Raw genomic sequence first — 13,221 nt, forward strand, 5'->3', positions numbered from 1 at the left:
AGTTTTATTGAGATGTAATTGACGTATAAAACTATATAAGTTCAAGGTGTACCTTATAGTGATTTGACCTATATATATTATGAAATGAAGCCACAATTAGTTTAATATCCATCATCTCCTATAGATGACCAAAAAAAATGTTGTTTTCCTTATAATGTTGTTTTTCTATAATCCTTTTAGGATCTACTCTTATGACAACTTTCAAATATACAGTAGCAGTGTTAAGTATAGTTATGTTGTATGTTACATCCCCAGCACTTATTTATAATAACTGGAAGTTTATACCTTTTGACCAAAAAAAAGAAAGAAAGAAAATATTAGTATGTTGCATCATATATCCATTCAAATAACTGCGCTTGTCATGTGCCAAGCACTCGCTATTCTGATGGTTGGGATATAGCCATGTGTAAGACAAGCAGTTTTTCACATGGAGCTTAGATTCTACTGTGGCAGAAGCAGAATGTAAACAGATGAACAAATAGATAATAAAGTACCCTCAGCTAATGATAAATGCTAAGGAAAAAAGTTTGGGTGATTTGGCTGCTTGGGCCCAAACCTTGAGGGATTTCTCTGTGATGGGAAGGCACTGGCCCTACAGAGTTCTGGAAAAGGGTGTTCCAGGCAGAGGGACCCGATGCAGAGGAGCTAGGTCAGGAATGTTTTGTTGTGTTGTGATTATAGAAAGATGGTCAAGGGGAGAAGGAGACTGGCAAAGTCTGCCCAGCCACAGTATGTAGTTAACCCTACATACTCCATGGTCAATGTTAGGGGTTTAGATTTTATTCTCTCAGTAATAAGAAGCTCCTCTTTTGAATGATTTTAACCAAGAGAGTGATATGAACTGATTTAGCTTAAGAGAAAAGAACAATCACGAGTAGCATAAATCTGATGAAAGATACCAAGATGTTTAATCAGTTAAAATTTTTTTTTACCCAATGTGGGGCTTGAACTCATGACCCTGAGATCAAGAGTTGGATGCTTTTCTTTTCTTTTTTTTTTTTTTTTTAAGATTTTATTTATTTATTTGACAGAGAGAGAGATAGCAAGAGCAGGAACACAAGCAGGGGGAGTGGGAGAGGGAGAAGCAGGCTTCCCGCTGAGCAGGGAGCCCAATGCGGGGCTCGATCCCAGGACCCTGGGATCATGACCTGAGCTGAAGGCAGATGCTTAACGACTGAGCCACCCAGGCATCCCGAGTTGGATGCTCTTCTGACTGAGCCAGCCAGGTGCCCCTAAGCAGTTAAAATTATTATTTTTTTTTAAGATTTTATTTATTTATTTGACAGAGACATAGCAAGAGAGAGAACACAAGCAGGGGGAGTGGGAGAGGGAGAAGCAGGCTTTCTGCTGAGCAGAGAGCCCGATGCGGGGCTCGATCCCAGGACCCTGGGATCACAACCTGAGCCGAAGGCAGACGCTTAACGACTGAGCCACCCAGGCGCCCCTAAAATTATTTTAAATTAAAGGAGATATTGTCAGCATATTTCAGACTTGGGTTCCTGTGGGGAACTTGCGGATTTGTCCATTTTCTTCTCTACTTTTTATGAGTATGTTTTTATTAAGGATAATCCTTATACGTACACTGGCTTTCTATTCACGTTTCTGGTGATTTTTTTCACCTTTTCCTGTGTATAGATTGCTGTATGCCATGAACTGTACAATACCATTCGAGACTATAAGGATGAGCAGGGCAGGCTCCTCTGTGAGCTCTTCATTAGGGCACCGAAACGAAGGTGAGTTGGAAGGTGAGTGGGAGGGATTTGGTCCTGGGTCCACAAGTACAGCATTTGGTAATAGAGTTTTCCTCTGGAAGGAATGGCTTAAAGGATACTAGGGTCCAGATTTTAGTTTTAATTGTCAAGATGTAGTGAAGCATATTTAAAAAAAATTTTTTTATTGTAAAGTACAGCATAAAATTTATGCATTTTACATTTTTAAGTGTACAGTTCATTAAGGGTTTATTCATATTGTTATACAACAGATCTCCAAAACTTTTTCATATTGCAAAATTGAAATTCTGTACCCATTACAAAACTCCTTATTCCTTTCCTCCTGCCCCCAGCCCCTGGCAGCCACCATTACACTTTCTGTTTCTCTAAATTTGACTATGTTCAGGGTCTTATAAAAGTAGAATCATACAGTGTTTGTCTTTTGTGACGCTTTCTTTCACTTAGCATAATGGTTTCAATGGCCATCCATGTTGTAGCATATGACAGGATTTCCTTCATTTTTAAGGCTGAATAATATTCCATTATATGGATATACCATTTTTTGTTTATTTATTCATCCATTGATAAACACTTGAGTTGTTTTTACCTCTTAGCTCTTGTGAGTAACGCTGCAGTGAACATGGGTGTGTAAATACCTCTCTGATGCTGCTTTCAGTTCTTTTGGATATATACCCAGAAGTGGCATTGCTGGATCTTTTTTTTTTTTAATTTTTTTTTTAAAGATTTTATTTGTTTATTTGTCAGAGAGAGAACACAAGCAGGGGGAGGGGCAGAGGGAGAAGCAGGCTCCCCGCTGAGCAGGGAGCCCGATGCGGGACTCGATCCCAGGACCCTGAGATCATGACCTGAGCTGAAGGCAGATGCTTAACTGACTGAGCCACCCACGCGTCCCGGCATTGCTGGATCTTATAGTAATTCTATTTTTAATTTTTTGAGGAATAACCATACTGTTTTCCATATCACTGTGCCATTTTACAGTCCCACCAACAGTGTACAAGGGTTCCAATTTCTCCATATCCTTGCCACACGTGTAGTTTTGTAGTAAGTTTTTTTTAAAGATTTTATTTATTCATTTGAGAGAGAGACAGAGAGAGCACACAAGTAGGGGGAGAGGCAGAGGGAGAAGCAGGCTGTCTGCTGAGCCAGCCAGGAGCCCGATGTGGGGCTCAATCCCAGGACCCGGAGATCATGACCTGAGCTGAAGGCAAGAAGCCCAACCATCTGAGCCACCCAGATGCCCCTGTAGTAAGTTTTGAAATCAGAAAGTATGAGTCCTTGTGATGGTTAATTTTACGTGTCAACTTGACTGGGCTAAGGGGATGCCCAGATATCTGTGTCTGTAAGGATGTCTCTGGAAGAGATTAGCATCTGAATAAGAGACTGAGTAAAAAAGATGGCCTTAACCAGTGAGTTGGGTATCATCCAATCCGCTGAGGCCTTGAGTAGAACAAAAGGGGGAAGGAAGGACGAATTAGTGCTCTGAGAGCTGAGACATCCATCTGCTCCTGCCTTCTGATCTCAGAGCTCCTAGTTCTTGGGCCTTCAAACTCATACTGAACTATACCACTGGCTTTTCTGGTTCTCTGGTAGATGACAGATCCTGGACTTCTTGGCCTCCATAATCGCATGAGCCAGTTCCTGTAATAAATGTCATATGTGCGTCTGTGTGTGTGTATATACATATATGTGTGTTTGTGTATATATCTCTTTCCTATTGGTTAAGTTTCTCTGAAGAACTCTAGTACGATCTTCCAGTTTTGTTCTTTTTCAGGATTGGTGGCTATTTGGGGCTCTTTGAAATTCCATACGAATTTCAGGATGGATTTTTCTGTTTCTGCAACAAATGCTATTGGGATTTTGATAGGTATTGCATTGAATCTGTAGATAGCTTTGGGAGTATTGGTGTTTTAAAAACATGTAAGTTTTCTAATCTATGAACATGGGCTAACTTCCCATTTATTTGTGTCTTTAACTTCTTACAGAAGTGTGTAGTTTTCAGTGTACAAGTTTTTCACCTTTTTGTTTAGGTTTATTTGTAAGTTTAATTCTTTCTGATGCTATTGTAAATTGAATTGTTTTCTTTTTGGATTATTCACTGTTAGTATATTGAAATGCAACTGATTTTTGCATGTGTTAATTCTGTATATGCAAATTTGCTGAATTTACTTATTCTGTCTTTTTTTTTAATCTTTAGAGTTTTCTGCATATGAGATCATGTCATCTGTGAACAAAGACAATTTTACTTATACCTTTTCAATTAGGAGGCCTTTTCTTTTTGTTGCCTAATTGTTCTGGCTATGAATGTTGAAAAGAAGTGGTAAGAGCAAGCATCCTTGTTTTGTTTCTAAACTTAGAGGAAAAGCTTTCCATCTTTCACCATTTTGAGTATGATGGTAGCTGTGGGCTTTTCACATACGGTCTTTATTATGTTGAGATACTTTCCATCTATACTTAATTTCTTGAGAGTTTTATCATGAAAGTGTATTGAATTTAGTCATATTCTTTTTTTGCAACAGTTGAGATGATCACTGAGTTATTTTCCTTCATTCGTTACTGTGTGATGTATTGCTTCATCAATTTTCATAGGTTGAATCATCCTTGAATTCCAGGAGTAAATCCCTCTTGTTTATGGTGTATAATCCTTTTAATATGCTGCTGAATTCATATTGCTAGTATTTTGTTGAGGATTTTTATATCAGTGATCATAAGGGGTATTGGTCTATAGTTTTCTTGTAGTGTCTTTGCTGGCTTTGGTATCAGGGTATTGGTGGCTTCACAGAATGAATAAGTTTTTCCTCCAATTTTTTGGGAAAAGTTTGAGAAGGATTAATGTTAGTTCTTTAAGTGTTTGGTAGAATTCATCAGTGAAGCTATTATTAGATCTAGGACTTTTCTTTGCTGGGAGATTTTTTTTTTTTAATTAAAACTTTACATTCCAGTATTGTTAGCATACAGTGTTAAATTAGTTTTAGGTGTACAATGTAGCGATTCAACAGTTCTGTACATTACTCCGTGCTCATCACAATAAGTTCGTTCTTTATATTTGAGAGTCTCTTTCTTGGTTTGTCTCTGTCTTTTTTTCCCTTTGTCATTTGTTGTTTTTTAAATTTCACATATGAGGGAAATCATACAGTATTCGTCTTTCTATAGCTTATTTCACTTAGCATTATACTCTCTGGCTCCATCCACGTTGTTGCAAATGGCAAGATTTTGTTCTTTTTATGGATGAGTAATATTCCATTACATATGGTGTATATATATACCACATCTTCTTTATCCATTCATATATCGATGGACACTTGGGCTGGTTCCATAACTGGCTATTGTAAATGCTGCAATAAACATGGGAGTGTATGTATCCCTTTGATTTTTTTTCTATTTTTTGGGTAAATACCCAGTAGTTTTGCTGGAAGATTTTTGATTACTGGTTTAGTCTCCATACTAGTTATAGGTCTATTTGGGTTTTCTCTTTCTTCATACTCAGTTTTGTTACGTTGTATGTTTCTAGGAATTTATCCATTTCTTCAAGGTTATCCACTTTATTGGCATATAGCTGTTCATAGTACTTTTTAATAATCCTTTTTATTTCTGTGGCATTGGTTCTAATGTCCCCTCCTTCATTTCTGATTTTATTTGAGTCTTTTTTTTTTTTTTTAGTTCATCCAGACAAGGGGTTTGTCAATTATGTTGATCTTTTCAAAAAACCACCTCTTAGCTTTATTGATTTTTTTTTTTCCTATTTTCTATTGTTTTTTTTTTTTAATCTCTGCTTTGTATATTAATTCATTCCTCCTGCTTGTTTGGGGTTTATTATGTTCTTCTTTAGTTCCTTAAGAATGAAGCATATTTTTTAAAATTACTTATAGTCTTTAAGATAGCAGTGAACTTATAGCTATCATCGTTAAAAGGAATCAGTTTTCAAAATATACAGAGGCCACAATTATTATTTCCATTTTGCTTTTTTTCTTTGTCCCCGTAATTTTGGGTTTGACTTCTGTTGTCCAATGGAGCAAAACAAATTACTGGCCCAATATGCACATTGCACACACCTCCCTGTAGAGGCTGTGTTCTCCCTGACTAGATCTTCTTTCCTTCCACTCTTGCTATCAAAATAACATCACTGTTTCCATCTAACTCTGGCAGTTGAAGTTATTCTGAAAACATACATAAGTGTGGTAGACAGAATAATGGCCCCCAAATATGTCCATGTTTCAATCCCTAGAATCTATGAATATGTTGGATTACATGCCAGAGAAAAATTAAATTTCTTACTTAACTAACTTTGACTTGGAGAGATTATCCTGGATTATCTAGATGGGCTCAGTGTAATCACAAGGGTCCTTAAACAGGGAGGAGGGAGGCAGAAGAGTCAGAGTCAGAGAGGGACTTGAAGATGCTACACTCCTGACTTTGAAGATGGAGGAAGGGGGCTGCAAGCAAATGAATGCAGGCAGCCTTTAGAAGCTGGAAAAGGTGAGGAAATGGATTCTTCCCTAAAACCTCCAGAAGGGATACCAACACCTTGCTTTTTAGACCAGCAAGACCCATTTGGGACTTCTGTAAGATAATAAGTTTGTGTTATTTTAAGCCATTCAGTCTGTAGCTATTTGTTACGGAAGCTTTAGGAAACCAAGACAATGAGTTAAAGATTTAGATTAATTCGTGATTGCTGATGCCACAGTGGGTAATGAACAAGCTGAAGGTTGAGCTGAAGTCAGACTTTTCACCTCACAGAGCAGAGCCATTAAGAATGCAGTGTCAGGGGCACCTGGGTGGCTCAGTCGTTAAGCGTCTGCCTTCAGCTCAGGCCATGATCCCAGGGTCCTGGGATCGAGCCCCGCATCGGGCTCCCTGCTCGGCGGGAAGCCTGCTTCTCCCTCTCCCACTCCCCCTGCTTGTGTTCCCTCTCTTGCTGTGTCTCTCTCTGTCAAATAAATAAATAACATCTTAAAAAAAAAAAAAAATGCTGTGTCAGCGTCCTGAATTAAAGGATGTAAATTAGTCATGGTCGGAAAAGAAGGGCTCTTTTTAAAATGAGCTAACTATCTCCAGATTTCAGTTGGTTTATCATAACAGTCTTTTAAAAGTTGTCATTTAATTAGCGTATGATAATGAAATACTTATTGTTTACCACATGCTAGACACAGTGTCAAGCACTTCCTTATATTGTTTAAACTTGAGAAGTATTATTGTGGTTTATAGATGAAAACTTGCACAAGTTCTCAGAACTACTAAAGGATAACCAGGGTACAGACTCGAGCCTTTCTGATTCTAGAGCCTGTGCTCTTAACTGGTATGCTGTCGAGAGGAGCAGCATCATACTGGAGTACACAAACCTTTCATAGAAAAGGACTGCCCTCTGCTGCCTGCTTCCACCAGCAGACTAGTCCTGAGGGGTGGAGGATCCAGGCCTTGGGGTGCTAGAGCACTGTCTTCTAGCCTCCAAGTTGTGTTACCCTATGAGTACTGATTGCCCTGCCCCAGTGCTGTGCCTGAGGGCATCTCTACCCCTCTGTGGAATGTATATGTTTTCTCAAGAGTTTGTGGGAAGCTCTAATGCTCAGAGCTACACAACTGTGAATCTCTTTTTGAGGCTTTGTTTTGATTAGTATATTAAGCTACTTGTGCTAAGACATCCAAATTAACAATGGTTGAAGCAAGAAAAATTATTTTTTCTCATATAAAAATTCTGTTCTATAAAGTCCTCAGGGCCTAGGTACTCTCTCTTTCCTCTGCTGTCCTTGGGGTATCACTCCTGTCTGCATGGTCTGAGATGGCTCACCATCATAGCTGTCTTCCAGCCCTCAGGATAAAAAAAAGGCATGTTAAGGATGTGACCTGGATATGGTACACTTCACCTCTTGTATTGGCCAGAACTTAGCTGCAGCAAGGCTGGAGAAGATGCTCTTTAGTAGTCACACAGTAGCTCAGAATGCTGCCATCCTGGGGATAAGGGAAAATGAGTTTGGGGGTAGCCAGCAGGCTCCGCATATCGGGCCCACTGTTTCTCACTTTTCTGGTTAAAAGTGTCAGTTGTGGTTTGGCTGTTCTGCGGCCATATCATGGCAGGGCGCCCTCGGCTGCTGTTGAAAGAGAAAAGCTGTTATGCAAGAACGTGCACCGCATAGTCCTGTTTGTGTATACATATGTGTGAAAGTCTGAAAGAATACTAATAGTGCTTTTATCTCGGGATGAGTAGGGGCAGCTTTTATTATCTTATGCTTTTCTGCATGTTGATTTAAGTGGGAGAAATTAGTAGAACCCTTTCACTTTGAAAAGGGGAGGCCCTTGTTTTGACCTTATCACATAGGGAATGTTGAGATCCTGATCTCCCTTTTGTCTGTGTGGTGAGTCTGAAAATGTTTGTGAAGATCCCTCTCACAGAGCTTCTGGGAGAGAGTGTTCTTCCTAGGTACATGTCCTCCCCCAAGCCTGAGAGGCTGCTGAGGTCCAGCCTCAGCAAGGAGCAGTGGACTGTGGCCCACCAGGCCCAGGTGGAGAGAGCCATTGTGGGTATCAGGTTAACAAAGCCCTAACGCTCACCCTGAGAAAGTGCCTTGGCACCACTGAGAGCATCGACAATAGGCCTGGATGGTCCTTTGTTACTACTCACTAAGACCTTTATGTTCCTGGACTTTCTCCAAATAGCAGAATGATTACTCCTTTTATCCCCTCATATTTAATTTCATAGTTCACTAAAATCATAAATAGTTGGTAAGAGCTTTAAAAAACTCTATTTTTCCTCTTCTTTTCCCTTCCTGAAGAATTTAATCCAAAAGCCATTAGGTGAGACTGAGCAAACTTGGCATCTGCCGGGAAGACAGGTGGTGGGGTGTTGGGAGAGAGTTGTGGATAGTAGCAATATTACATCATGGAGTGTCAGAGCCTGGGCATGGTAAACAGGGGGTTTATGTTGAAGGACTTCCTGGCACAGTGTGTTGAGGCCTAATTAGGTGGAGGGAAGATGACGTCCATGTTGGGGGTGTAGTGGCAGTGGCCTGTCATGGGTGGGGTAAGGATGGCATCCACATGGGGTGTGGCCTAGCCCAGGGCAAGGGGTCATAGCCTTAGTGAGGGGAAGGGAAGCATTATGGGGTGGAGGTAGACAGCAGCAAGAGGAGATTGGTTATATACAGGAGACCAATCATGTAAGTAAATATATTGTAAATAATAGGACTCAGGCTTCTCATTATCTGAGAAAGGGAGTACAAATAGAGAAAGGAAACTAGATTGAACCCTGTGGTATACGATTAGAATTGGAATTGTTTGTGTGAATTCATGGTTCCCAACATCTGTACATAATAGGAATGTAGATATAAGTGAGTATATGTCTATCTCCATCTTTGCCCATTGAGACAGACTGGGAGCAGTAACACACCAGTATACTTGAGCACATCCAGCACCTTGGACTTCGTTTTTATTTTATTTATTATTATTTTTTTAAGATTTTATTTGTTTATTTGTCAGAGAGAGCGAGAAAGCACAAGCAGGGGGAGTGGCAGGCAGAGGGAGAGGGAGAAGCAGGCTTCCCACTGAGCAGGGAGCCCGACGTGGGGCTCAATCCCAGGACCCTGGGACATGACCTGAGCTGAAGGCAGACGCTTAACGACTGAGCCAGCCAGGTGCCCCTGGACTTCGTTTTTAAATACCATTTACCATGCAAGGAAATGGCTGGGGGAAATGGTTGATTTTAAGGGCAAGGAGGAACCTGTAACATCTTAGGCTGCCAGAAAGTAAGCAGATGTTCAAAGGGTGATGGGAACATGTCAGAAGCACATAGAGAATACAAACCATCTTGAAAGGACTCCTCCTGGCCCAACTTCGAGCAGCTTGAGCATCAGAATAATTAACGTAATGGGTTTTAATGACTTCTAAATAGGAATCCAGGGATCCATATTGATATAAATAAATGAGTAAATGGATTAGGAATGGACTTTTACATAGTCTGGAGGTACCGCTCTGTAAAGTATAGGGAGAAAAACAGTGACTTGTTCAGTTGAGAAGCTTGGCAGACACCACTATAATCAAGTGATCAGAATGAGCCTCGCCTAAGTACTGGGACAAGTTGAAATCATGTGCCTAACCTGATAGGATACAGTGTGACAAACGTAGTGTCATTTCTGTCATAGTCCTGCTGAAGCATAGCCTGCATTTATTCATCAGGAAAACAGACAAACTCTGTTTTATAGGGACACCCTATAAAATAATTGGCCTGTAAGTTATTCAAAAGTATCAAGATCCTGAAAGTTGAGGAAAGACTGAGGACCTGTTTCAGAATGAAAGAAACTAAAGAAGTATAACTAAATGCAACACGTGATTCTGGACTTGATCCTTTGGGTATAAAGGACAATTTTGAAATAGTTACAGAATATGAGGATTAAATGGTGGTACTGTATCAGAGTCAGTTTCCTGATTTTGATGGTTGAGCTTTGGTCCTTGTTCATAGGAAATACTAAATTATTCAGGGGTGATAGAACCTCATGTCAGCAGCTTACTTTCAAATGGTTCAGAAAAACTTGCTTTATATTATTCTTGCAATTTTTATGTCAGAATAAAAAGGTTTTAAAAATTATATCCTCCATATATATATGGCTCTAACATGTCAGCCAAGGTCCCAAGAGAGACTAAAGCCTTAATGACATGACATATTTTGTATGTAATAATTTATTTCTTATACCTCTAGAATGGAGTTAGCTTGGGGGAGAACTGAGAGAAATGGTCACTGAAATAATTTTTCAGGAGGTTTACTTGTCTCATGAAATTCCATTTGAAAAAAGCCAGAAGCGGTGATGGGCATTAAGGAGGGCAAGTGCTGTAATGAGCACTGAGTATTACATACAACTGATGAATCACTGAGCTCTATGTACCTCTGAAACTAATAATACATTAAATGTTAATTAATTGAATTTAAATAATTTCTTTTAAAAAGGAAAAAGCCAGAGAGAATAATAATAAACATCCATTAACCCAAAACCCAACTTAAGAAATTATCATTTAGGGGCGCCTGGGTGGCTCAGTCGTTAAGCGTCTGCCTTTCAGCTCAGGTCGTGATCCCAGGGTCCTGGGATCGAGCCCCACATCAGGCTCCTTGCTCAGCAGGAAGGCTGCTTCTCCCTCTCCTGCTCCCCTGCTTGTGTTCCCTCTCTTGCTGTCTGTCTCTCTCTGTCAAATACATAAAATCTTAAAAAAAAAAAAAGAAAAGAAATTATCATTTATAACCACATTTGAAGTTTCCTGTGTGACCCTCACTATCCCTCCCCTCCAAGAGATAATCACTATCCTGGATTTTTTATTTATCATACCTATGTGTTTGTTTTTGTTTTTGTTTTTAATAGTTTGGTCGTGTTTATGTTTTACACCCTTTTATCTTTGGTAAGCTCCTTGTGCCAACGACCTCATCTTTCTCCTCTATAAGTTTAGTAATTGATATTAGAGCAGTATATGTAATAGGCACTTGATTGTACTTGGCAGAAAAAGTTCTGTGGTCACTAAGTGAAGAGACAAGCCATTTTGTAAGTTTGTAAAGAGCTTTGAAACGTGAATCTGTTTTCATCCACTATTGAACACCACAAAAGGTAAGTTATTTTCATTTGCGGAAGATGCCAATGACATTGTTTTAGTGCTGGTGCCCTAAATCTTAAATATTTAGCATATAAATGACCATCACAGATGTTAAGTTAGGTTTTTATGTTGCTAATATATACTTAGAAAATGGCTTGCATATGCACCTTGCTTTTGTTACTCTTTTAGTTCTAATGGAGTAAATCTAGTATGTTTTATCACTTGGAATGTTGGACATTACCACAAGTAGTTCTGAAATATAACTTTATATGGGCTTTGGACTAACACCTTTTTAAAAAAAAATTATAACAGAAATCAACCAGACTATTATGAAGTGGTTTCTCAGCCCATTGATTTGATGAAAATCCAACAAAAGCTAAAAATGGAAGAATATGATGATGTTAATCTGCTGACTGCCGACTTCCAGCTGCTTTTCAACAATGCAAAGGCCTATTACAAGGTAAGAAAGCATCACATTTCAATTTGATAATAGTTTGGCTTTTTAATTTTTATCAGTTTAGTAGCGTAAGTAGTGTGGTTTGAGTTTGTTACTTTTTTTTTTTTTTTTTAAGATTTTATTTATTTATTTGAGACACAGAGATAGAGAGAGCATGAGCAGGGAGAGAGGCAGAGGGAGAAGGAGAAGCAGGCTCCCCACTGAGCCAGGAGCCCAATGTGGGGCTCGATCCCAGGACCCTGGGATCATGACCTGAGCCGAAGGCAGATGCTTAACCATCTGAGCCACCCAGGCGCCCCTGAGTTTGTTTCTTTTAAGAAAGACTGAAGATTCGTATAGCATGTACCATTTTTGTTTCTTCTGTGTCTGCTCAGATCTTTTGTCCATTTTTCTCTCGAGTTGTTTGTCATTTTCATATTTATTTCTAGAAGTTTTTTTATATATTCTAGATACTAATCCTCCTTGGTTATATTTGTTACAAGTATCTTCTCCCACTATGAGGCTGTTTTCATTCTTCATGGCGTCTTGATGAAACAGAAGAGTATTTTAACATAATCCAATTTCTTACTCTTTAACTTTGTGGTTTGTCATTTGTGTCTTGTTTTCAGAAATCCCTATTATCCAAAGATTATAAAGACACTCCTATATTTTCTTCTAAAAGTTTAATAGTTTTGTCTTTCACATACAAGCCTTTACGGCAGCTCAGGTTGGTTTTTGTGTCTTCTGTGAGGTAGGGTTCAATTTTGTTTCCTAAAAGAGATAAGCGGCACCTTGAAGTGGCCACATTCTCTTCACAGTCATGTGCACCAGCAGTGCTCACAGTGCTTCCATGTCCTCATGGTCCCTTTCCAGCCCTTTAGTCTGTTCCTTTTGTTTTGCCAAGTTTAGCTATTACTCGGCTCTTTTATTCTTGCCTTAATTATTATGGCTTTATAATTCTTTATCAGGTAAGGAAAGCCCTGGTTATTGATTATTCTTGGTCCTTATACATTTATATGTTATGTTAAGTCAGCATGAAAAAAATTGTTGGAGGTTTTATTGGAATTGCATGGACTCTGTGGATCAGTCCTATTTTGGAGAATTAACGTAATTGTGATACTGATTATTCCAGTCTTTGAATTTGATGTGTCGTTGTCTTTTTAAGGCTTCTTTAAGTTATTTTAGCAAAGCTTTAGATGTTTTTTTATTAAGAGTCTGCAAAATGGAAAGTGTTACTAGATTTGTTCTTAATACTGTGTAATATGTGTATGTATATATATTTTTTTAATTGAGAATAAATTCAGTCATTTATTTATTTTTTTGGCGGGTGCCAATTCTTTTTTTTTTTTTTATGTTCAGTTAGCCAGCATATAGTACATCATAAGTTTTTGATGTAGTGTTCAACGATTCATTGCAGTTGCATATAACACCCAGTGCTCATCACCACACATGCCCTCCTTAACACCCGTCACCCGGTTACCCCATTCCCCCACC

At 39.0% G+C, this 13,221-nt stretch overlaps 1 protein-coding gene across 10 annotated transcripts in view; it reads left to right on the plus strand.

Moving 5' to 3' along the window:
* PBRM1 (polybromo 1) overlaps positions 1 to 13,221 on the plus strand; it is a 113,410-nt gene that overhangs the window by 6,093 nt on the left and 94,096 nt on the right. For all 10 annotated transcript variants that reach the window (XM_034996792.1, XM_034996793.1, XM_034996794.1 and 7 more), the window contains 2 exons: positions 1,636 to 1,733; positions 11,604 to 11,751. In XM_034996792.1, coding sequence (XP_034852683.1) covers positions 1,636 to 1,733; positions 11,604 to 11,751 — 246 coding nt within the window. The remainder of the gene's footprint in view (positions 1 to 1,635; positions 1,734 to 11,603; positions 11,752 to 13,221) is intronic.

The sequence above is a fragment of the Mirounga leonina genome, unplaced genomic scaffold (genome assembly GCF_011800145.1).
Source record: "Mirounga leonina isolate KUSES-001 unplaced genomic scaffold, KU_Mleo_1.0 Mir_94, whole genome shotgun sequence".
Lineage (NCBI taxonomy): Eukaryota > Metazoa > Chordata > Mammalia > Carnivora > Phocidae > Mirounga > Mirounga leonina.